The sequence below is a fragment of the Lepidochelys kempii genome, chromosome 1 (assembly GCF_965140285.1).
Source record: "Lepidochelys kempii isolate rLepKem1 chromosome 1, rLepKem1.hap1, whole genome shotgun sequence".
Taxonomy (NCBI): domain Eukaryota; kingdom Metazoa; phylum Chordata; order Testudines; family Cheloniidae; genus Lepidochelys; species Lepidochelys kempii.
Window position 1 is genome coordinate 219,913,316 of NC_136380.1, and position 26,023 is coordinate 219,939,338.

Consider the following 26,023-nt stretch of genomic DNA (forward strand, 5'->3'; position numbering starts at 1 on the left):
GTAGTAGTTTGCATTTGTCTTAGTGAATTTCATCCTATTTAATTCACACACTGCCTCCAGTTTGTCAAGATCATTTGGAATTCTAATTCTGTCTTCCATTGTGCTTGTAACCCCTCCCAGCTTAGTATAGTCTGAAAATGTTGTAAGAGCACTCTCTGTGCCCTCTAAATCATTTATGGTGATATTAATAAGACTCAGGACAGATCCCTACAGGAACCCACTTGATATGCTCTTTGAGGCAATTGTGAACCATTGATAACTACTCTCTGAGTACTTGTTTCCAGCCAGTTGTGAACCCACCTTATAGTAGGTTCATCTAGGCTATATTTCTCAAATTTGTTTATGGGAAGGTTTTGACAGTATCAAAAGTTTTACTTAAGTAGAGATATCAATGAATAGTCATCAGATTTAAAACAAACAGCAGCAAGTACATCTTCACACAACACATAGTCAATTGTGAAACTTATTGCCAGGGGATGTTGTGAAGGCAAAACATATAGCAGAGTTCACAAAAGAATTAGATAAGTCCCTGGAGGATAGGTCCATCAATGGCTATTAGCCAAGAGGGTCATGGATGCAACCACATGCTCTGAGTACCCCTAATCCTCTTGTACTGTTTGATTCATTCCCTCTGAAGCATCTGGCACTGGCAACTGTTGGAAGACAATACTGGGCTAGATGGACCATTCTGTTCTGACTCAGTATAGCCAGCCTTATGTTCTCTCAGGAAGAGGAGCCATTTTGGCAGAGTTAGCAGAATACCATGACAAGGGAATTTTAGAAATGCTCATACCCTTTCTTTCCTGGCACAGGTCCATTTCCACCTAGAAAAATTAGGCTTGTGTAAAAGGTATTGTGTGGGTGAAGAGCTAAATTTAATTGCCCCCCTTCATATTCACACCAAGTAATTGCACATGTGGTCCTATTTGTGGATGGTACAGTCAGATCCTTGCCTCAATTAATTTCTTTTGTACCAGAGCTCTGGTGGGAAGTTAAAGGAACACCATTCCCTTTCTGTGGTGCACGGTGCCCTGTCCTGTTCAAAATGGATCAAAAGCCTGGATTTTCAGGAGTACTAAGCACTTACAACTCCCACTGAAGTCAATGGCAACTCAGTTACTGTGTAAAATCAGGAACAAATACATTTCATTTGCTGGTCTATCTTTTTCTGTTAGGGATACATAACAGTGGTATCTCTGCACTGTCATCTTTGCGGTCAGTAATAAAGTAATTGCATTTGCCTCTGAGCATGCAGTCCTGGTTGCGGAGTGTCTAGTCAGATGCTTGTCGGATTGTATTATTGGCTCTCTGCCAGGTGCTCAGGTATTACAAGGGTGGGGACCAGGCAGGTATATAAATAGAATAGTTAGGGTTTTGGCATATGGTTTTGGGAAGCCTGGCCCACAGCAGTGTCCTGTCCCACGTAAAATGTACCATTTCCCGTGCACATGCACAAGAGTGCAAGTTTCAGATTTGCTTTCCACGAGATTCTTGCAAGTAAAGCAAGACTGTGTGACTGTTCACATCCCTGCACAGAGGACAAGCACCACTTCAGTCAGGGGTGGCTTTACCAAGGGAACGTGTATTCAATTGCACCCACAGAAATGAGGAAACCCAGGGGCCAAACCCGAGTGGCGCTGTGACCCCCTGTGCCAGGTCACAATGCCTGGAGTGGGGAGCCGGGCCCTGCCCTGCAAGACAGGAGCCACTGGTGTGGAGTGAAAGTGGAGTAGGCAGCAGGTGGGGAGAATGCTCACTCTCTAGCCCCTCTTCCTCCCCACCTCAGCATTCCTGCCACACTGGGCCAGGATTAGCAATGCAGTGCCAGGGCAAACAGTGCTGCTGAGAGTGATCGGCGCTCTGCTTGACTGCAGTAGAGTGCACCCTCTGAACTGGGAGGTTGCATCTGTCCCTGCCCGAAATCCCATTTAAGTAATGAAAGTGGGACTGGGGTGAATTTCACCCAAAGAGCAAACAGGAGCGGGACACGAGCACAGCCCAAGCAAACTCACTGTCACATTCGCGTGAATACTCACGGACAATGCTTTGCCGTATTCACCCAGCTCTGCTTGTGAACAGAATCGCAATCGGAATTGGCTCTAGTCTCAGCAGAGGAAAGGCTACACGCAGTGGTTCTCAATCTATTTACCATTATGGGCTGCATATGCAGCTCTCTATGTGTTATGTGGGCTGCATCCACACAATATATATACTACCTGTATGACCCTGAGGATCTTACATGAGCTGCAGCTGTGTGCTGATTGGGCCCCAAGTTGCCCACGGACTGTGAGTTGAGAACCTTTGGGCTGTGGCATTAATCACTGTGCCTCCCACCAAACAACACAACACAATAGATGGATGTGTATTAACTTGATGTGTAGATTTGCTTTTGATAAAGAATGGATTACAGGCAAAAATGTAGTCAGGGAAAATCAAGATTGCGAAAAGTGAGATTCCAACAGCAATGATAACTCAGATTGCTAACATTAATTTGTCTGCATTAAGCATCTTGCATACTTTTTTACATTTTATAATATAACAATGGTGATATAACAATTAGGAAGCAGCAACAGGCAGGACAGGTAGCTCAAAACTTTCTTTTATAAGTTTTCAGTTGCTTATAACTTTGCCAAACTTAAATATGGAACAAAGATCAGTTAAGATTACTATCGGAACTTTAACTTTTGCATTTCCTAAAATTTTGTGATTTTTAATTATACCATCATAACACTGGACTAAAGTAAGGGCTTGGTTTTGTTTGGGGTTGGGTTTGTTTGGGTGTTTTTAATGTAAATTCATGTTTGAAGCAAATAAAGAGGGGGAGAACATTTTTCCTGTAGTTAACAGTTTGAGCATTTGAATGTTCAAAATTGAGCTTTAACATTCACAGCCCACTGAGATGAATGTAATAGAGCTTACTGTTTATCAGTGATATTGATTGCGCTGTATTTTTGGCATGAGAAAAGACAGAGGGCCTGGAATACTCTAAGCCGGGGTGCTGTAACTGGCCGGGCCAGAAGGCCATGGCCCTCCCACTTTTTACTGGCCACAAGGGTCAGTGATGAAGGGGAGGGGGCGGAGAGGGGTGAGCAGGGTGGGGCCTTGTGGGGAAGAGGTGGTGCAGGAGGAGGGTCTCGGGGGAAGGGGCGTTGTGAAGGCGGTGTCTCAGGAGAATGGGCGGCACGAGTGTGGGGCCTCAGGGCGAAGGGGCAGCGTGAGGACGGGGGCTGGGGGAAGGAGTGGGGTGGGGATGGGGTATATGGGGAAGAGGCAGTGCGGGGGCAGTGTCTTGAGGGGAAGGAGTGGCATGGGGGAAGGGGCCCCGGTTTGGGGTCCGGTAGCCCCCCCCCACTTTTAGGAAGCTTCCGCTGCTCCTGACTCTAAGTATATAAGAGCTACCATACTGGGTCTGACCATGGTCCACTTTACCCAGTATCCTGTCTCTAACAGTGGACTGTACTGGAACTTCAGGGAAAGCATACAGAACTGGCCAATTATGGAGGCAAACACCTGTCAGGGATGGTCTAGGTTTACTTGTTCCTGCCTCAGTGCAAGGGGCTGGTCCGTATGAGCTCTTGAGGTCCCTTTCAGCCCTATGTATTTATGATTGTGTGTTTTAATGAGACAATTTTTTTCATGCAAATTGTCTCCATACCAAAAACTTGAGAATAGCAAAAGCTTCAAGCAGAGCTCAAGTACAGAGAATCTCAGTGCCAAAAGGTGAATATGTGAGGAAGTTATGACCATCTGAAAACAAAAGTTTGCAATGGTAATTGGTTTGGAAACTTAATTATGGCAGGTTCTATGGAGCACCCATTATAATACTGTAGTAACACAGGTACTAATCTTGGACATGATTACTAGTGGGCATGGCACAACTGTGAGTATAGAGTGATTCAGTTCAAATTTTGCATGGTAGTAAATGGATCAATTGGACATGATCAGACTGAGAAGTGAGTATGTCACAGAAATGTGTAGCTTTATGCTAACACAGCAAAACAAATTATTTACATGACCCCAGGGGTATCTGCTAAGTGTTCGCTAGACATTGGACTAGAAACTTCTAATTTGGCAAGTTTTCCCTTTGGTGGAAAGACTTTTTGGGTCAGAGCCTCAGCTGTTGTAAATCAGAGTAGGTCCAATGAAGTCAGGGCTCACTGGAGCTGAGAATCTGGTCCACCATAAATCCTGCTGTTACCCCAGCTAAGACTTAACTGGAAGGTATCCTCAAGGCAAAATGAGACCTAGCTTCATCAAATGTTGGAACCCTGCCCCACAAACAGTTCTCCTGTAATTGCCTCCCAAACACACACAGTGGCTGACATTTCCTTCCTCCTGAACTCAGAATCCTCTTCATTTCCTTCTCCCTCCCTAACCACAACCCCCTCTTCTTCCTTATCCAGCCCCAACTTACCCTCCTGTATACCTAACCAGATCCACACATGCCTTCCCCTTCCTGGCCTAGACCTCCACCTGACCATCCATCCAACCTCCTCACAGGGCAGAAATTCAGCTACCCTTTATCCCAAGCACAGATCCTAGCTACCTTCTTCTCCTAGTGCAAGACTTCTGGTGGGCCATGGTACAGTACCATGCTGCCGCCCATATGAACACACATTAGCCAGGCAGGCCCAGCGGTCTCTGTGCTGAGCCCTGTTGCCTACTTTTTGAAATGCCAGCCTGCTATGGATTTGGGGATATTACAGATAACACCCCTGTAATATGAAGGATGGGAGCATGCTGACAATTCAAGAAGGTGGCAGCTGGCAGAAGGGACTGAGCCAAAGAATCTATTGGCTTCCAGTGGCTCACTGTCCCTGAAGCATGATCTTGGACCTACATTTGCAAGGAGATAGGCCCCTCTGTATTTGCAGAGCCGCACTCTGTTGGCCTCTGGGTTCCTTGTCAGCACAAGTTTGGATCAGCATTTAATCCACCCTTGTCCATAGATAGCAGCTCTGCCAGGTGATCCCTAAGGGAGCTTCCATCTGGCTGAGTCAGTAGGAGCAGCCCTGAGCATTTCTTGGCTGGCAGTTTCTCTTCACGTATTTTACAATCCCTCATACTACAGGAAAAAAAAAATGTAAGAACAACTTTGCCTAATTAATGCAGTTTGGAAAAAGGAATTTGTATTATTCTCAAGAGCTTCCTTCATAATCCAGCAAGGATGTTGTAATTAAATAAAGTTACCATCACTCATTTAAAGAATAAATGTAATTGGCAAAAAAGTGCATTTCAATTTAAGAGGAAGAGAGAAGGAATTGACTAAGGCACAAATTAGACACTGAGGGCTTGACTCGACATACACCGATGCTGGTGTAAATCGGGAGTAACTCCACAAAATCATGGAGGTTATCCCATTATAAAAACAGGTGTAAGGAAGAAGGGGAGTTGGGCCCCAAATGTTGGACATGAGGAAAGAGATAAATGTGAACATTAAACTCTGCACTGAATTATGCTGTTGGGTGGAAAAATCAGAGTGGACTACCCCGCTGGAGAGTAGTCACAGATTATAATTTAGGCTGGCAAAAGGCACCACTCAGCTGTTAAAATGACAAAAGTTTCAAGTGCAGTTTATTATCTGACTCAATATACCTTTCAGTGACAATCAAAATAAAAGAAGAAAATCCGGTCTATCCAGGGCTGGCTTCTTTTCAACAGCATGCCCATAAAAATAAAAGGGGCGTTTGGATTTTATAGTAGTGAATAAATCCTATCCTTCCACAGCCTGGTTCTTGGACAGGTATGTGTGTGTATACAACTGTCATTTCAGGTTCCCCAGTTAGTTGTTGGGGTCAAAATCATGACATCCTTACTCAGACAAAACTTCCACTGAAGTCACTGTAAATTTTGTCTCAATAAGCAAGGATTAAAATCCAAGTATAAAGTTTTCAAGTTTGCCCTGGCTCTTACATCAAACAGTTTAGAAAACAAATATATAGAAGAAGACACAGCTAAAGGCTTTCGAAGAACAACCTTTGTGTAACTCATTGATAACAGATGTCTAAATCTACTTGGAAAGCAACAGATAGCGAAGATTAAAATAAAACCATTATAAAATGATGAGTAATAATATCTTATATATATATAGTCAGTTGCGTACTGAAAGAACCCGAAATGCTTTATAAGCCTACACACAGAGAGAGAGAGAGAGAGAGAAAGACAGAGAAACAGTTAATTTAATCCACTGCTAAAATACAATTACCTCTTGGGTGGAATGTGGCAGATATTTACCATGCAGCACTGCACAACAGGCTGCAACAGGCAATGGAGAAAAATGCTACAATTTGGAGCAATAGGGTATGTTTACATTGTAAAGAAAAACCTGTGGTGCAAGTCTCAAAGCCCAGCTCAATTGACTCGGGTCCAACAGGCTGCGGGGCTAAAAATAGCAGTGTAGACATTCCAGGTCAGGAACTGAGCCTAGTTTTGGATCCTGGGCTCCATCCTGAGTTGGAATATCTACACTCCTGTTTATAATGCTGCAGCTCAAGCCCCATGAGAGTTAATTGACCCAGGCTCTGAGACTCGGTGTCTCAGTTGGCAGATTGGTGACATATGAAATAAAATGATTGTCTTAGTTCAATTCCCTAGGGGGTCGGTCTCCACATCACACATAAAAATGTGCTATCACAACTAGCAAACTAAAAACCCAGTTATCTCTCTGGTACCAGGTGCAACTCCCATTGACTTCAGTGGGAGTTGGATCAACTCCTTAGAGGAGAATCCAAACATCACAAAACCAGTGGAGACTGAACTTCTCTTGCTCCTCACTAGAATGGACCTTCAGCTCAGCACTGCCAGCGAGAGATGGTTATATTTACTCTGCAATTAAATAGAGAAGATTTATCTCCAGAGCTGTCAGTCTCAGGCCTTTCATCAGCAGTGAATTCACTTTTTAAATTGTATTAAATCCGCCCCCATGGATATATTTTGCAGGGATTTATGGCAATTTTACAGAATGAAAGTACCGTGCTTCCCCAGACTGTGGAACAAAATACAGCAGGCACCTGATATGGAAACATGACAGGCTGATGAGAACTGTGAGCATCATTGCATTCTCACGTACATGCCTGTAAATCGGGGCTCTCCAGTGGAGATACACTGCCATAAAACTGACATGTGACTGAAAAGAATCAGGTCCAGTGGGTTTAGAAGAGACTATTTAAAGTTTATGGCACTGATTCTCCAGTACAAAACAGAAGCAATCTGGAGTGGAGGTGTGCACTGATAGCTTTAAGATATCATAGCAGTCTCCAGATCCCATGCCATCCAGGCACTAGGGTAGTCCCTGGCATTAATTAAAGTGGCAGGAATCCAGTTTGACCAATGTACAGTCTCTACGTAAAAGAATAAATGGACACAAATCAGATGTCAAGAATTATAACATTCATAAACCAGTCGGAGAACACTTCAGTCTCTCTGGTCACTCGATTTCTGACCTAAAAGTGGCAATTCTTCAACAAAAAGACTTCAAAAACAGACTCCAATGAGAGACTGCTGAATTGGAATTAATTTGCAAATTGGATACAATTAACTTAGGCTTGAATAGAGACTGGGAGTGGTTGAGTCATTACACAAAGTAAAACTATTTCCCCTTGTTTATTCCACCATATCCCCCCCCCTTCCTCAGACGTTCTTGTTAACTGCTGGAAATGGCCCACCTTGATTATCACTACAAAAGGTTTTCTCCCCCCCGCCTTGCAGGTAATAGCTCATCTTAAATGATCACTCTCCTTACAGTGTGCATGATAAACACCCATTTTTTCATGTTCTGTGTGTATATAAATCTCCTCACTGTATTTTCCACTGAATGCATCTGATGAAGTGAGCTGTAGCTCATGAAAGCTTATGCTCAAATAAATTGGTTAGTCTCTAAGGTGCCACAAGTATTCCTTTTCTTTTTATGAATTTATAAAGGACTTCAGTGTGGAACTGCAGCTTTCATGGTGACCAATCACTTCAAATGGCTTTTATTTTAAAAATATTATCTGAGTTGAAATATTGCTAAATATGTGAAAGAAAGAAGAGAAACTATGAAGGAAAATCGCAGGGGCAAATCAGAGTTATCTACAGTTCTTTCTCTGTATAATGCTGTTAAGTACCCTTTTCTGTTTTTGAACCAGTTGTTCCAACTCTTGTTCTTTTGAAACGAGTTTATGTTCCAGCGCTTGACTGCGGGACTGAAACCTCTCTGTGTCCTGCAAAATCAAAAGACATGAACATTAAGCAAAAAGGCAGGGTCTTCATCATCAGGGCAGTGTGGTCCAGAGGACAGGGCATAGGACTAGAAGTCAGATCTGGAAATAAGGGGTAGATTTTTGACAGTGAGTGTTACTAACCAATGGAACAGGTTACCTAAGGATGTGGTGAATTCTCCATCACTTAGGAGGCCAGATCTTCAGCTGGGGTAAATTGGCATAGCTCCACTGACCTCAATGACTGAAGTTAGTGCATCTATGCTGAGTTACACCAGCCCAGTTTCTCACCCACATAAGAGGTAAAATTTTCAAAAGTGCCTAAGGGACTTATGTTAAGCCCCATTTTCAAAAGTGATTTAGGCACATCTGAACCTATGTCTGTGAGACTTAGGAATCTATCTCACTTTTGAAAATGGTTCTGAAATTGCTAAATTGCTTCCATGTGTTTGAAAATTTTACCCTGGATGTCTTTCTAAAGGATTTCCTGTAGTTCAGCCACAAGTTACTGGGCTCAATACAGGTATTACTGGGTGAAATTCTATAGCCTTTCTTATGCAGGTTATCATAAATGGTGCCTTCTAGCTTTAAAATCTACCACTTGCAATTGTGTGAATCAGGAGCAACTCCGCAGAAGTTAACAGAAGTGGTATAAAATTGATATAAGTGAGAAGAGAGTTAGGCCCTGGGTATTTACAGACCTCCCAGTTACTGCAGTGGCCCCACAAGCAGGTGGTTACCCAAATATTCTAGAACAGCATTTGAATAAATGAGAACTACGCCTTCTCTCATTTGGAATTACTCCTTGGCACAGATTCTCAGATGGTGTAAACAGTGGCGGATTTGGGGTTTGTGGGGCCCTGGGCCAAAGCAATTGGGGGCCTCTCCCTACCCCTTCCACCTGCAATCCTCTCCACCACCCCTTCAGTAGTGCTAGGGAGGGGTGCAGGGGGAATGGGGCAGCCTACAGGCTGAAAGGGTGGGGAGGGGCCCCCACTTGCTTTGGCCCAGGGCCCAACCAACACATATCTGCCACTGCCTGCTGCCCCCAGCGCTCCTGCGGGGAGCGGGGTTGGGGTGCGGGGACTTCCCCTGTTCCCGGTGAGGAGCGCTGGGTGGGTGGGGGAAGTGGGGCAAGCCCCCGTGCCCTGACCCTGCTCCTTGGCAACAGCACCGGGTGGGATGGTGGAGTAGGTCTGGGCATGGGGGTGCCCATTTTTTGGGGGGCCTCCCAATTGGCCAGGGCCCCTGGGCACAAGCCCCATTGGCCCAGTGGCTAATCCACCACTGAGTGTAAATTATCACAGCTCCATCGATCTAGCCTTGACAATTCACACCGGCTGAGAATCTACTCCTTTAGTTCTTCAGGCAAATGGATCTAAAGATCAAACCTCCCTCAAAGGGGTGGGTGCAGAAACACTGAAATGTTCCCCCACTACTCCTCTCACTCCTAACAATATATTTAATGAGGCAATTTAGTGTACTTTAACTGGCTTCTTATTCAGAAAAATATATATCCAAATGAATAAGACATAATAACCATTCCTCTAACACAGTCCTTAATCGGCAGGGTACCAAATATCTTAAATAGCAACAGCTTGTACTTATTTGCCTTCTTAACAATTTCTTTTTATGTATTTTTCAAATGCTATGCTTTTCCAGAAACAGGCAATCATTTTCTTTTTCATATGGCATCTGTACGTCTCTGCATTCTCTGGAGCCTTTGTGAACTTTTGCTTTAGGGAAAGAGTTTTAAACTCCAAACACCAACAAATAAATTAGTCACTCCGAGAAATAATACTTCTTGAGTGTCTGACAACCATTAGTGTGGCTGCTGACTAACTTTTAAAGAGCTAAATTGAGGTTTACCTGGCAACCTACAAAGGGCTGTGATAGGGATTAATAATGGAATTGATTATGCTACCTTAATGATAAAGTTAATTACCAGTTACTGCTATAGTTTCTTATAGGTAAGAATATTTATGTCTTATTTTTGGATTTACAGTATAATTTAAATAGTGCACTCTTTTTATTAGAGCATACAAACCAATCTCTTCCATATCAACCTTCATTATGAAAGATAATGCATTTTACAACTTTCAAGTGCTCTTCAACTCTATACAAGGAGATCATTTGACCCAGCATTGAAATTCACCCAGCTCTGCAATGGAACACATCTGCTGTGTGAGGGTCTAATCCAATGCCCAATGAAGTCAATGGAAAGATTCCCACTGTCTTTAGTGGAACGTAACTGTAAAATACACACTACACAACAGTTTAGGACAGGAAGTAAAGAAAAACGTATCCAGTTGAAACTACAGGGCAACTCTTTAGACAACGTGTGACATACATGGTGTTGCTCTGTATTTCTGAATACTGTGTTTGCCAGATTATTGGACTGTTTATTGTATTGGTTTAATCCAATAGGGATCTGTATGGAAAAAACAAGCAGGACGTGAAACAATGGCTCAAGATAAAATACTAGGGAGTTAGGAGACAATGCTGGATAGGAAAAGCCTGGATACCAGAACATCAGAAGGACTACGGCAATTTAAAAAGAGACTCTCTCTGCAAGGGTGGGAGTGGGGTGTTGTTTAATAGTTGTTGAGGAGCTCTTCATGGAGGAACCAGGCTGTGACAGCAGCACCCACTGGGGTGTCTGAAGAAACTAGGCCTGCATAGGTTATCATCAGGGATGGTCAGCCTCTAGGTACAATAGATGTACGTGTAGACTTTTTGTTGTTTTAAAATCCTTTTTCTCTTATGCTTTGTTCCTATTGGGGTAAATACTTTGGTTTGAGACATCTGTCTGGTCACTCTATTCACCTCTGGCCACAGATTCCCAAACAGAAGGTTGGCAGGTACTGAACCCAGCTGGACTTGCTGGGTGAGCACAGTAGATACACAGGGCACTGTAGGGCCCAGTCTAAGAGTGCGAGAATGGTGGAATTCCACCCCAGGATAGGTAAAGTCATAAGACCTGTCACCTGAAGAGGTTCACTCAGAAAGACCAGGAAGGGGACAGGGGTACTCTGTAAGAAGGAATTTGGCCAGAACACTGAGACTAGTGCTGCTGTGAAAAGTTCCAGGGGATCTTTTATAATCACAAGGGGTCAGGACCTTGATTTTAAAACCCATGTAAAAGATGGCACCTCCACCAGCAAAGTGGGCTATTGGTTCCATAGTTATTCCGAAGGAATAATACCACCTCCTGAATATCACCAACACCACTTAGTACAGTTTGTGGGTACACCTTGGTCTCCCATCCAAGTAGTCACCCAGCCAGAGCCTGCAATCTGATGAGATCACTGGATGAGGTAGTAAGTGAAATTATGCTTTATCTTATATTTCTCCATAGACTGTCATTTTGGGGGCTTTCTTTTGCTTTCACACTGGCTGAAATCAATGGAGTTACACTGGTGTAAAAACTAGTGTGAGAGCAGAATTAGGCCTTCCATATCTATAATAAAGAGACACAGTCACCTTCAAAAGAAACTGCTCTTTCTCATTTTTGATTTGCTGCTCCATTTCCTCATAGAGATGTTGAATTTCTTCATCATAAGCAGCAATTTTCCTAATAAGAGATAAAAGCACACTGAGTGGGTCTTTGTAGCATTATTTCAAGTAAAAAGCTCACAATTTACCAGCTTAGCATCGCATTTCTGTTTTAGCACAAGACTCAAGGGAATGATCCCAAGAGCAGAAAAAAGTATTTACATACAGCAGGATCACAGATAAAAACCAAATTGTTTCCCATGGGGGAGAGCAGTAACTGCACTAAAGCTAATAAGGCTGTTTATTTGATGTTTTAAAATTGCCAGCACAATATATGATGGCTGTTTATCAGGCACTCTTAATGACTGTGGAACCTAAAGCCTAAGGAAGGGAGAGCCTAGACATGACACTAATAACAACAATGAAAATACTGGAAACAAAGTTTCTCAATTAGAGCTGATCAAATAGGAATGAAAGTGATTTGTGAGTATTTTCAAGTTGCAGCTTTGCGCTACTGTTATTTATAAGACTGCATTATTCATGAGCATTCCTATGACTGATGATTTATTTCTGAAACCATTAATGCATCCCAAAAGTTTCAGCACAAAGAATGACTTGTCTGAAAATTCATATGCTACTGTGTCTTTATGTGTCTTTCTCTAGTTTGACACTTGTTACACACTTGTTTAAAGTTTTAGTCACCCAGTCAGGGAGCAGATTAAGAGCATTTTGCACAAGTGCACACGATTACACAGAGAACAAGGGATTGAATAATCAAGCCCACTTTTTTTTGGAAACAAAACTCCTTAGGGCTGATTCTCCACTGTCTTGCACTTTGCATGGTCATTTACATCTATGCAAAATGAGCTCAAGCTGTGTGTGAAATGCAGGACCCCCCCCCCCCCCATGGAGGCTGCTAATCCCCATCCTCCCTCATGATGCAAGTAGATAGTGAAGGAAAATAAAGGGACATTTTATGCTTCCTTACTCCCCTTCATAGGTGCACAGTCAGATTTACATTTTGGCCCAAAATATCTAAGACACTCTATTCTAAGAAACAATAATCCATAGAGCAAATTCAGAGCTTCCTTGAGTGGGTGGAATTCCATGAAACCATATAAGACTTGATAATCATTTAACAAGATAGCACATGAATGCCAAGATCACATCTGTAAACCTCATATTTGCCCAATAATATGTCACACTGAGCAGGGTTAGGCTGGTTATATAATGAAAGACCCTATTGCTATGTATGTAAAGAACACAGTACTCAATGTTGCCATGAGAACCATAAATGAATTTTCTTGCTTGTGCGGGTTAAAAGGAACAACCTGAATGTTGAATTCATACACTATTGTTTCTGGCACTGGATTTTCTCTAACTTGTGTTTGCAAGGGCAGAACAGGGCTATAATCTGAACATGACATTTGAGAGACATTTTAATATCATGTTTGTTTGTTGTCTGCTTTAGCATACTACCAGGGGGATGACATCTGCAGGCTAAACACACCCGAAGTTTTAATGATTGGTTTAGTCTCCATTCTTAAAGCTGGTCAAATAAAATAATAATAATAATAGTAATAATTAATAATAATAAAATTTATCATTGTTGTTTAAAGTATAACATAATCATGAATAATTTATCCCACAAGTAGTGGGAAAAATTCATCAGATAAATTATTTGCTAGATATTTGTCAACCATTTGCAGAGGTGGTAGAATAATGGAAAGAAATTATAACCAAGTGATTTATTTAGTAAAAAAAAAAGCCAACATATATTATCAAACAAACAACAAAAACCCCTATGCATCCGATGAAGGGAGCTGTAGCTCACGAAAGCTTATGCTCAAATAAATTGGTTAGTCTGTAAGGTGCCACAAGTCCTCCTTTTCTTTTTGCGGATACAGACTAACATGGCTGCTACTCTGAAACCTATTCACACTGAATAATTTGACCATCTTTAACTGTTATATAATTCCAACACTATGCTGTAGTGCTAATTTCTCTTTACAATAATCCTGTGGATAAATGTTGTTTTTTTTTTTTTGTTATAACACATTAACCAAACTAGACTATAACTCTGGTTAGGATAGCTAAGGTGACATTGTGACACTCTGTACCTCAGGGGAACACCCTACACCCCCATGTTCATCTTTATAAAATGATTGTTCCGATAGCGAGGTTAATGCATACATGGGATGGTTTCATTTCTGCCTATTATTTTAGATGCAGTATTTGAATTTTGTCCATCATTATTCACACAGACACTTGGTCAGAACAGCCGTTACTTCAAATGAAAATTGGTAAGTGTGTTGGGTACTCTATGGGCTGATCCTACAAGGTACCAAATGTCCTCAACCTTCTTTGAAGTCAGGTTCTGCTACTGACTTGCTTTTGTAACCTTGGGAAAAATCACTTCACCTCTCTGGGTGGCATTCATAAGATGACTATGTCCAACATATAGGAACCATTGGCATTCACAGAATCCCCACTCATGTGCCATCTAACCCGGTAGGTGCCTACATTTCCAAATGTAAAGTCCCCCAAGGTGCTTAAATTTCAGCAGTCGGGCACGTGCACAGTCCTAAGTAGAGAGGTGTGTCTACATCCTAACACCACCTCCCCAGATATGGGCTATAGGGTGTTCTGGGGAAGGTCTGTCTTAATGTCTCTTGATGAAGTGGTGTCGCTGTGTCTAAATAATTAGATATTCCTTGGGCCAGAGTGACGCTCTAGCTCAGTGAGTAGGGCACTCTCATGGGAAGCAAGAGAACCAAGAGTGGAGATCTCAGCTTCACATCAGGCAAATGGGGGAACTGAACCTGGGTCTCCCACACTGAACCCTAACCACTGGGTTAAAGGTTATAATTGGGGGAAGGAGGGACTACCTTTTCTTCTGCCTCCTCCTCAGTTTTTCCTTGAACAACTGCTGACTTGACCTAGACACTTAACTCCTCGAGAGGGTTCACAGCTGTGAATCCCAAGTGGAGGGAGGTGCCTCCCTTTGGCCTGAAGTTAGTTGCAGGGAAGCTGGAACAATTCGTATAGTGGGGGTGCTGAGAGCCATTGAACTAAACTATAAACCCTGTATATGATGGAAACTACTTCAAGCCGGGGGTGCTGTAGCACTCCCAGCATTCCAAGTTCCAGCACCTAGGATTAGATGCCTAACTCCTTTTGTGGGGGTGAGATCTAGGCCACTTCCCTGTATTCAGCATTTCTGTTGGCTAGCATAGGCATTAGGCAGCTCAGCATGCTAGCTTTTCTGAACCTCTCTTTTAGTTGCCTATTGCTCTAGGCATCTAACTCGGGGTTGTGAATTCCACTAAGCAGCAGAGCACCTAAATCTCCTCTGTGAATCCTACCCTGAATGCTCATGTTTCTCCTCTCACCCTTTGTCTGTCCGTCTTGTCTGTCTAGACTGTAAGCTCTTTGGAACAGAGAATGGTCCAAACACTATGTGTTTGCATGCATTCACAAGCGCAACTGGGGGAGGAGGGGCAGTCTCAGCTGAGGTGCTATTGCCCAATCTAGGTGCTACTGTAATACAAATAAATAATATAAAATGTTGATATTTGTGTTAAAGCACAGTACCAACTTTGTGCGCAACACTATGGAGGCTGTGAAAGCCTGGACTCCAGTCAAGTTTATAAGCCCTGAAGGAACTCCTGAAGAGATTACAAAAGGCACCAAAAATGTCACAGAGATTATGAACTCTTCAAGGACCTGTGTGGCATTTAATAACACAAATATGTTATGTCTTTTCAAACCAGCAAGATATAAGTACATCAATAGCTAAAAGGATAAAACCCCTCAAAACATCACTGTATTGTCCGAAACATCACAGTATGATTTAAAAATAATTACCACTAAGTATTTGGAAGCCAGAAATTCTAAATTAAGATAACATTTAAGAAAAAAACATTGGAAAGTAAGTGAGTTAACAAACACTGGGAATATAGAACATCAAATACTGTGTCAATGCCAAAAGCATAAGTTTTGGATTTGGCCGGCTTTTTTCATGTGTTTGGCTATTACTACAGGTTGCTATCCCATGTGTGTGGCTACCAGCCCAGCTATCTCTTTGAATCGAGACGACATACAGATAATATTTGGTTTAATATATTCTTGGGGGGTAAATCCTTTCTAGTATTGTACGAATCCAAAAAAAAAAAAAAAAAAGGGAAGAAAGAAAAATTACATAAAGAGCAGGAGGTCAGACTAAATGATTATAATGGTCTCCTTTGATCTTAAAAAATCTATGAAATGCACATCACACATTCATTAGGGAGATACCCCAATGAAAAAAACATTTTGGGTTACAATGCTACCAATCTGATTTATTTTCCTTATGGTAATTCAGTTTTATGTAGGTTTACATGTATTATTTTGGCTGTTGTTTTACTGAGCTAAAACTCTGGAGCAGCCAGGAAAAGCAAGACATCTGTTTTCAGACTGTGATGGTATTTAGTTTGGAAAGACTAACAGGACTTGCTCTGTGTGTGCTCATCTGAAAATTCAGTCCAAAACAGTTTACTTTCTCTTCAGAAACCTTTCATGGAGTTGTCTGATTAAGTGATAACACTAATAGAATGTGAGTTTGTGCTCCAGTAATGATCTAGAAGTGATGACAGAAAAATATTGAGGCAAACCATTATCATTTATCTAAAACTAACAGCTAGCAAGTACAGAAAGGTTCAATTTAGATGAAACTATAGACATTTAGCAGAGAAAAATCTCTCATTCTGGTTATATTATGGCTAGTGTAACCTACAGCAAGAAAATTTTGGCATGATTGGTTGAAAAACAGACAAGATAAATCTGTATGTTTCTATGTTTCATTTCTTCAGAGAATAACAATACTAAAATCTGGAACTATGTCAATATTAGCCAATCAGATCACATATGCAAATCTCTTCTTCTTAATTTGCTCCTCAGAGACCAGTAAGAGTGTTTTTCCCCAGGACCACAAACTTTGTTTACTCTTTAAAGGGTTAGAGGTGTTTTTGTTTGTTTGTTTGTTGTTGTTTTTTTTAAACATGCTCTGTATAAGAAATCCGTGATTAGATCTGATCTACTTTTGGGCCAATAAATATTAACATGCATCTCAACACAAGCCATATGGATGAATGCAGTTCTCAGTGAAATCAATGAGGTTGCACAGGTGCACAAGTAGAATTTGTGCCAATATGGGCTTATTACACTAAATGAACATAAAAATCACGTACAAAAAACTACATTAAAAAAGATAAATTGGAAAAGTGAGGGAATGTTAACGTTAACATTGCCTGTGAATCCTTAACTCTGCCCCTGGGTACATATACAGTATGATACAGTCTTTAACTACACGCCCACACATTATTTTTTCTTCAGGATCCCTGCCCGATTCCGTGTATAGATGGGATGGTGCTTAGCAAATGAGGCAGGTGTTCAAAAGTTAAATTTATCCTTATTATCCAGAGTGTAGCCTCATGCCTTATACTCTGCATACCATCCAGCACCAGCACTGAATGAGGCAGGTCTCCCAGATTAAAAAAGCATATAATTGTGTAATTAAAGAGACTGTATCATAATGTATTCACACCTGTAGCGGGGGAAAGGATCTGTTAGAGTAAAGGTTTTATGGGGTAGTTGGACATTTCCTGAATTTTGAGTGCTTCATTTTGCAACCTTAAGGTTATTTTAATATAGTTTTTTTTATGGAATTTCCTGGGAGTTGATTTTTAAGAGAAAATAAAACAAAGAATTTCCATCATATGCAGCTATTTGCTAGATAGCAGCAGAATGATCTTTTCTGTCCTATACAATATATGCATTTTTAGATATCACATGAAATGAAGCAGGGCTCCTTTGGAGCTCTGTATCCTTCTTACACACCATCACAGATGATAATCTGCAGCAGGGACTTGACCAGAATTGTTCTAAGGAGGGGGCCCACAGCTCTCCCTCCCCTGCCTCCATCAAGCTCCACACTCTCACGCTGCACCCAGACCCGGACACTCTCCCACTGCTACCACCCCCAGCCCCACACTCTTCCCCCCACACAGCCCTGCACTCAGCTTCAGACTCGCTCCTTCTACCTAGCTCTGAGGTCTTCCCACCCCACACCCAGCCCCAGGCTCTTTCCCAGAGAGGTGGTCAGGCTGAAAAGCATCATCCCCACCATGGGTCAGGCAGTTCTAGGAGTCCCAGACCCCATCCTTCCTCCTGTGTCTCCACTTCCCCTGGAAACACCAAAAGCTGGATCCAATCCTCTCCCTCTCCTGCAGACTAGGGGGTTCCTGGTGCCCCTGCTCTGCTTCTCCAGGAGTGTCTGGCACCATGGCTGCTGGAAGGACTGCAAAGATGGGGGTTCAAGCAGGTGCATGGGGTCATAGTGCCACTCAGATTTGGACCTTACCAAATTTGGACCTGTTGCCCCTCCATCCTGAGGGCGTGTGTGTGACTGGGCCAAATTTCAGTGTATTGCATTGTGACCCAGCACATGGGGTTGCAACACCATGCAAATTTGACATGGCCTCCCCTCCATCCTGATGCTGGGTTGGCTGAGCCAAATTTGAGTAAGTAGCATTGTGACCTGGTGTGTGAAGTTGCAGTGCCTTTCAAATTTGGTGTGGCCTCCCCTCTCTCATGATAGAGGGGCATCTGGGCCAAATTTCCAGCTCCCATCAGTGGCCAAGGGCAGGGAGTGGGCCTGGATCCCCTGCCTGCACACCTTGTGGTGCCCTTGATCCAGATACACCTTTATATAAAAAATGATATTCCACTCAACTTACTTACATGTTCACAATTCCAAAACACTGTTAAAAGATTACCTACTCAATGAAAATTTCCATTCAGGTTACATACCATGCAGGCATAGTGTCAATGGAATGTACATGGCAGTTCATTGACACCAGAGTGCATGCTTGCAATATGCTCTTTAAGCCATTATCTCTTGATCAAAGGGCAACTGATTTTCACCAGAATACACAAAGACACTCCTGGAAGTGGGGAATATGTGCCTGTCAAATTTCAGGTTCACACCATGGGATGGGGTGTTTAACCTCCGCCCTCCCCTGAAAAGGTTTAATGCAGAGTGAGAAGAGGGGCTAATTAGCCCAACAAGTCACAGCTCAGGGGAATCTAGGGAAACTACGGAGGTGGTGGAATCTCCTTCCTTAGATATTTTTTAAGGTCAGGCTTGACAAAGCCCTGGCTGGGATGATTTAGTTGGGGATTGGTCCTGCTTTGAGCAGGAGGTTGGACTAGATGATCTCCTGAGGTCACTTCCAACCCTGATATTCTATGATTCTATGAATCAGGTGGCCGGCAATCCCCTGACTGAGTGAGGGAGCCCAGCTGAGGAAGAAGGAGCTGGGCTGGGACTGTAAAGACAGGAAATTGGAAGCAGAAGGGGGCTGCTGGGAAAGGATGCAGTTACTCTTTGGAAGACGGAAGGAGTGTTTGGAGGCTATAAGGACAGGTAGCCCATAGTTACTCCCTGGGAGAGAGGAGTAAGGAGGTTGGGAAACCCAGAGAAAATGAAGTGGCAGATGGTAGGTGAGGGTTCAGGGAAAGCCAGTAAGGTCCAGGGGGGAACCTTGACTGGCTAGAGGGTCCCTGAGCCAGAACCTGAAGTGGATGGTGGGCCTCGGTTCCCCGTCCAGCCACTGAGGGAGTGGCACCCTGGAGCAGTGAAGGAGAAGACTGCCTGAGACTGCTGGTATGGAGAGACACTTTGAAAGACTTTGGTATCCTGGAAGGGGGAAGCACATACAATGACCTGGCTGGAGGGCTAAGTCATGAAGAGGCAGCAGCAGTATGTGGAGCGAGAGAGGAGCCTCTGACCCAGAAAAAGAGGCAGAGAGATGGTGTGCAACTGTGGGAAGAGGCATTCACCTGGCTAGCTATTCCCCAGTGTGACTAGGAGAAGGTGCCATCCTAGCGGTGAGTGGAACATCCCGTCACACACCACATTCCACTAAGGCACTAGAGCTGCCATTTTAAAAAAAAGTGTCTCTTATTTCACACTCTTTGTTCTCAAAAATGACTACATCATTTCTGCTCAAACTTTCCAGGAAAACACACTCCTAGGCTGGGAATAAATTTGTTAAATTTCAGCCTGAAAGGTAAAAGCTTGCCAAAGTTATAAGCATCTGAAAATTACAATTTATAATGAAACCGTATGTGGAACTTTAACTATAAGCATCACTGTGTGCTCCACTTGTTTTATGTATTACTCTTCCAGAATTTTAACTGAGTAGAAAGGTTGGTCTGTGTTTTCATCATACTGGGCCAGATTCACTGGAACTTCGTGATTGCTTTGTGCTGCTCCATCATCATAAAGCAGCTGTAAATCCAATTTAACCAGCAAGCTAAACTGGGTTTACAGCTGTTTTGCATGGTGTGCTGCAAAGCAGCCAGAGTGTACCGGTAAATCTGATGCATTATGCTTTTGTAATCATACTTTTTTATGGTGGCTGTCTGGGAATGGTCACCATAATTGTAGCTGTAGTTTGTTAAAACCAGAATGAAATAATAGACATTTGTGAAAGAATTTCAGACAAGACAATTAGTGAATAGGAAAGGAAGAGTTAAATCCAGCCAATTAGTTCTGCTGCAAATAATTTGACCAGCTCTAGTGATGACTGGCTAATGTTTGCTTTAAAATACCTCTGATCAGTAGATAATCTTTAATTCCCCAGCAAGCTGACTGGTTGATGAAACCCCTGTTGGATTTTGATGGCAAGTAGCATGTAATACATCTGAAGCACTACAGAAAGAACACAACAAACAGATGTACAAACTTTTTCAGGGCACACTCCAATTCATTCTTTTCATTATCAGCTTCTTGGAGCTGGGAGAAAACTCTGACCAGGAACTCTTCAAAACTGGAAAGTAAACGAGGTTCATCTTTTCTCAGTTGTGACCAAAGTTGTCTTACGTTTCTCTCGCTGAGGGATGAAAAGAAAAGAGAATAAAGCGTTTGTTAGGAGATGTTTGCAGCAGCCTAGTAATACAAAGAAAATTTCAGCAGCTCATTCTTAGTTATTAGGTCTTCTCTAAATATATGCGTCATTCAGAGCATTACTGAAATCCCTAGACTGTGATATAAAATCTCTTAGACTGTTCCACAAGGAGGGGTCAGAGCTTCCTTTTATAATGGATACCACAGAAACTATATCTAATTAGTGGTTGCAAAAGATTTATTGTTAGGCTAGAGAAGAGATACATGTTTTATTACTTCTGATGCAGGCCCTGATCCAGCTCTGATTGCAGTCAGCGGAGAGACTCCCACTGCTTCCAGTGGGAGCTGGACAGAGGGCAAACTCACTTAAAGCCTTTTTCATTGAAAGTCAATGAGACGTAAGCTCCGAAGTGCCAACTTGGGCTCCTAAGTCACTTACACACTTGAAAATTTTATCCATGGTCTTCCACTTCACCAATTATGTTTGATCAGCTTAGTTCCAGGGTGGGACTGTTTCAAAATTGAAGCATTTCATTTTCAGAAATCTCCCATTTCAAAACCAAAACATGTTTTATTTAAAAACATTTGCCAAAAATGAAACATTGGATCATTGCAAAACACAACAGGATAAAAGGCACTTTCAGATTTGCCAAAATTCCTGTGAATTTCATATTCCATTATTCTGACCTGCTCTATTTTGCATGCACATTAAAGGCTCCATCCTGGACAGTGCAGGGGTGGAGTGTTGCTTGTATAAATTCAAGGTAAAAAGTGGTGAGTATGACAGGAAAAGCAGGGGAATCTGATCCTGCAGGAATGAAAGCCCTGCTGCACAGCTGCCAACCTACTCCTGCCTATTACAGGGAGTAGGATTTAGAGAGGATAGCTAAGAACCTCTGTAGTATGAAGAGGATCACTTAAGGCCACATCCTGTGAGACTTGCCCATTCTCCACCCACACCCTCTCTTTTCTCCTGTGCTCAACCATACATGTGCACTTGCATAGCCTCCATTCCCGCTTGAACTAGAATATAAGCTTGTTTACCACTTCTGTACACCATGAAAGGACCTGTAGGATCAAGGCCCTAGAGGAGCAGAGACAACCACATTGTAAATTAATATTCTGAACTCTACCTTAGAATCAAGTATCTAGGGACTGAGTGAAAGCCCACTGAACTCAACAGAAAGACTCCCATTACCGACTTTAGTGGACTTTGGCCTACACACCACACTGCTCAGTGATCTCAACTAGGGAGGCTCTTGCATGTCCAGCATATTTTTGCAGTCAGTTTTCTGCACGTCATTCCATTAGCTTATAAATATATCTTGTAGACGACCTTGTCTCAATTATATACAGCATAGAACTGGGCAGTATGAAACACAAAACATTTCACAATTATTCTAACTCTTAAAAAAGAAAGTAAGGCACAGCCTATCTGTGTAAACTTGGATAGGAAACTTGTCTTTCAGTGAATAAACAAATCAAAGCTATGGTCTCTTTTCTTGCCCTCCGCACAATTTCTTTACATCTTGTTTCCCTCACAAATGGGAGCTTTCAGAGAATCACTAAACTCACAGTTTGTGTTTGAAATGCCCCACAGGAACATGTAAGACCTGATGGCTATTTTAACAATCAGCATGTTCCTGAATTAGCCTTACTGAACAGTATGTATCTAATGTTTACTGGATAATGCCTGGTAAGCTTCAGTGGAGGAAAGACAAACAGACTAATTCAAAATCATTTGGAGAGATCAGAATGAAAATGATGTTAGAGGTAAAAAGAAAAAATATCACAGCATTCAGCATTCTGACAACTTCATATTTTAGAGCAGTAATTTTATTTAATTGACAAATGTCACACAAACAGACTGAAAGCCCCTGGGGGGCAGTCATCATCTTTTTGTCCTGTTTTTGTACAGCACCTTGCACAATAGGGTCCTGGTCTATCACTGGAGCTCGTAGATGCTACCGCAATGTAAATGATTAATGATTATTATTAATAATCATTAATAACTACACCGGTCTGAAAGAGAACTCACGATTTTTGTTATTCTTAATTGATATAAAGGCAATTTAAGTGGTCTTTGCCAAAGGATTGCTCTCCAAGGATTCTTTATTTGCAAATTATGCCATTTTTGAATACACAGATAGCATATCAATATTATGTACTTTCAGAACATGTGCCGCATCAGTGCTTCATTTGTGTTGCTCCCACATGGCACAAAGGCATGTGACTATGAGAGTTTAACTGTGTTATCCTCATGAGGCACAACTGCGTGGCTCTCAGGGGTTTTTTCTGACCTGCTCTATTTTGCATGCAGGGTTTTTTTAATTCCATCACTTGCAGCAGCCAAGGAATGATATGAGATCGCTACATCGCAAGGGGCCCTAATTCTGGATCTCTCTGTGCAGTTAGTCAAATGCATCTCCACTGAAGTCAAGGTTGACACACCAGTGCACAGTGGGTGTAAATGAGAAGAGAATCAGGCCCAGGGTTTTCTAACAAATGAAGAGCTAAATCATAAAAGATAATGAATTGTACATTGTCGATACTGCGGCTGGTATGACTTACTCTTCTAAGATCTTGTTAGTTCCAAGCCGGTCCATCAGATCTGAGAACTGCCGGTCCTCGTCATCCTCCTCATCAGCTTTAGCACAGTTCTCTTCCCACTTAGACTGATAGACATTTTCATTGTCAGACTCATGCATTTCATTCACAGAGGCCATCTGCCCAAACAAAAACTGACCTAAAATTTAAAGATGTACATCATTTTAAAAATCCGTTTATAGAGTAACTAGAAGTCATTAAAAGAAACAGTGACATTTGTTAGCAGGCTCTCCCAGGCTGTCTCTACACTCAGAGCTGGGGGTGTGATTTCCAGCTCATGTAGACGTACTCATGCTAGTGGTCATTGAATTAGAGCACTAACCATAGTAGTGGAGCCGGGGCAGCATGGGTAGTGGCACGGTGCTGCATGGGCTAGCAGCACCAAGTATGTACCCACTGGGTTCGGGCAGGTTTGTTCTCTGTATGGCTAGCCCATGCCACCTCTTATCACTGCTACATTACTATTTTTAATGCCAGCTCAATGAGAGCTAGCCAGGGCTTAATTTGTGCCAGGACTGGCCAGAGCTGAGCCCCAGCACCTCTTTCATGACAAATCGAACACTGGAGCTAGTACAACTATGCCTACATGAGCTGGCCGTCACACCCTCAGCTCCAACTGCAGACAGTCCCCACGACTGAACTTCACAACAAACAGAGTTTGGGTAGGAAGGAAAACGCTAGTTTTCTCGTTTTGAAGAGGGAATGTGGCCTATCAACTTGTTAAGGAAAAGTTAGCACGTGTGACTCCATTTTGGTTTGGGGCCCACCTTTGTTTAAATGCCAGCACGTCGTACACCAGGAGGAGTGATCCTTAGATACTGAATCCCTGTGAAAATCCTCCTCTTTGTCTCCAGCCTGCCTTGACTCCCAGTGTCTGGTTTTTGTCAGTCTCTAACTCCCTGTCTCTTGGCCTTGATGTGAGGCCTCCCATTCTGATAATAAAAGTTACTGATGCATGGCTTTAGGACCACGCTGTGTAATTAACATACTGGTATAGCACGAGGAATGCACCAAGCAGGGATAGGTGGTAGATAAGACAAGGGTTTGTTTATTGGCTAAGGTTTCCGATGCACAAGGGCAACATGCTTTGCTAAAAAGTATATAACCTTTGTATAATCTGTATTCAGGGTCCCCCCTTGGCTAGCAGAGGGGCACCACGCTTGAGCGTAATAAACTGAAAAGGAGTACTTGTGGCACCTTAGAGACTAACCAATTTATCTGAGCATGAGCTTTCGTGAGCTCACGAAAGCTCATGCTCAAATAAATTGGTTAGTCTCTAAGGTGCCACAAGTCCTCCTTTTCTTTTTGCGAATACAGACTAACACGGCTGTTACTCTGAAACCTGTAATAAACTGAGTGTCTTTTGGGAACTCTGCAGTTGTGGACTTTGTTTCTGTGCCTCAGCCTAGATTTGAACTGTGTGTGTCCTATCAGGTGTAATTCGTAGCATTGGTGTGCGTGTCCTATCAGGTGTAATTCGTAGCATTGGTGTGCGTGTCCTATCAGGTGTAATTCGTAGCATTTGTGCGCGTGTCCTATCAGGTGTAATTCGTAGCATTTGTGCGCGTGTCCTACAAGGTATAATTCGCAGCAGTTGAATGCGTGTCCTACCAGGTGTAATTCGTAACACAACTAGAGCAAGAGATCTGGAGTCAGGGCTTCTGGGTTTTACTCCTGGGTTTGCCCTTAACTCACCATTTAACCCTGGATAAGCCACACAGGCCAAAAATTTCAAATTTACATGCCTAGATTGATACCAGTCAGCTTTGTGTTCTTGGGGAACCAGGGTCTAGTATCCAGCCTGTCTGACTCATGAAAGACACCCCCTCTCCCCCAGCCTCTGTTTAAACCAAAATCCATCAGAGAAAAAAACTTGCAGAGAGCAGTGAAGGGCATTGGGAGGCACACCTAGACCCGTCCTGACAAGGGAGACAAGATTAAGACATCTCCATTAGCATACAGAATGAAGAACAGAGACAACTCCCCTAGCCTCATCTGCATGAAAGATGGGACAGGGATTAGCATAAAGAATGAGGAACAGAGAACCGCACTAAATTCTGGACCAGAAAAGCAGGCACGCACTGCATCATGGGAATCCCTGCTCCAGATGCTAATAAACCTATGCTTGCACACACCCAGCTCAGCAATTATCAGACCAATTCTAGTTATAAATCCTTGATTGATATCCAAAATACTGAAGCAGCCTAGTTGCCTGGTGAGCTCCCTGGAAGAAAACTCCACCCAGAGCCAAGAGTGATCAGCTCCTATTGTCTAGCCTAAAGAAAACCCTTGAGTCATCAGTTTACCAATAAACAAATCTAGTGTTCTCTCTTGAACCATTGTATTTTCTCTACAAAAATCCCTACTCACCCTCCAGTCCGTGTTCTGATGCTTAAATCCAAACTGCATCAGTTCCACTGGGACTCCATCTCCTGACTGATTGTGCTGGGGGCTCTGCCTGTCTCCTGCCCTCAGGACCCTGAGCTACCACCATCACCTGGGAACCCCGACCAGTTCAAGCTCCATGGAATGGGTGAGAACCCCCTCTTTCTCTCTCTCTTTATTTTGCTTTCTACCTCAGGTATTAATCTTTAATAATGTATGTTATCTTGGTTTAGCCCTCCTTGTGTAGTCATCACTATTATTCAATAAATAACTTTTATGGTTAAGCTGGTTGCTTCTCTCTCTCTCTCTCTCTGAACTCTACTCGTTTGTGTTTTTAGCTTCCCCCATTTACTCTGCAGCAGCGCTTCTTTTACCTAAGCTAAAGATC

General features: G+C 42.7%; 1 protein-coding gene across 1 annotated transcript in view; it reads right to left on the reverse strand.

The window, feature by feature from the left end:
* CRACR2A (calcium release activated channel regulator 2A) overlaps positions 1 to 26,023 on the reverse strand; it is an 89,092-nt gene that overhangs the window by 39,431 nt on the left and 23,638 nt on the right. Inside the window, exons 4-7 of the mRNA XM_073314558.2 lie at positions 23,215 to 23,389; positions 20,483 to 20,629; positions 11,682 to 11,772; positions 8,106 to 8,201 (exon numbers count right to left, since the gene is read on the reverse strand). Of these exons, the coding sequence (XP_073170659.2) occupies positions 8,106 to 8,201; positions 11,682 to 11,772; positions 20,483 to 20,629; positions 23,215 to 23,389 (509 nt within the window). The remainder of the gene's footprint in view (positions 1 to 8,105; positions 8,202 to 11,681; positions 11,773 to 20,482; positions 20,630 to 23,214; positions 23,390 to 26,023) is intronic.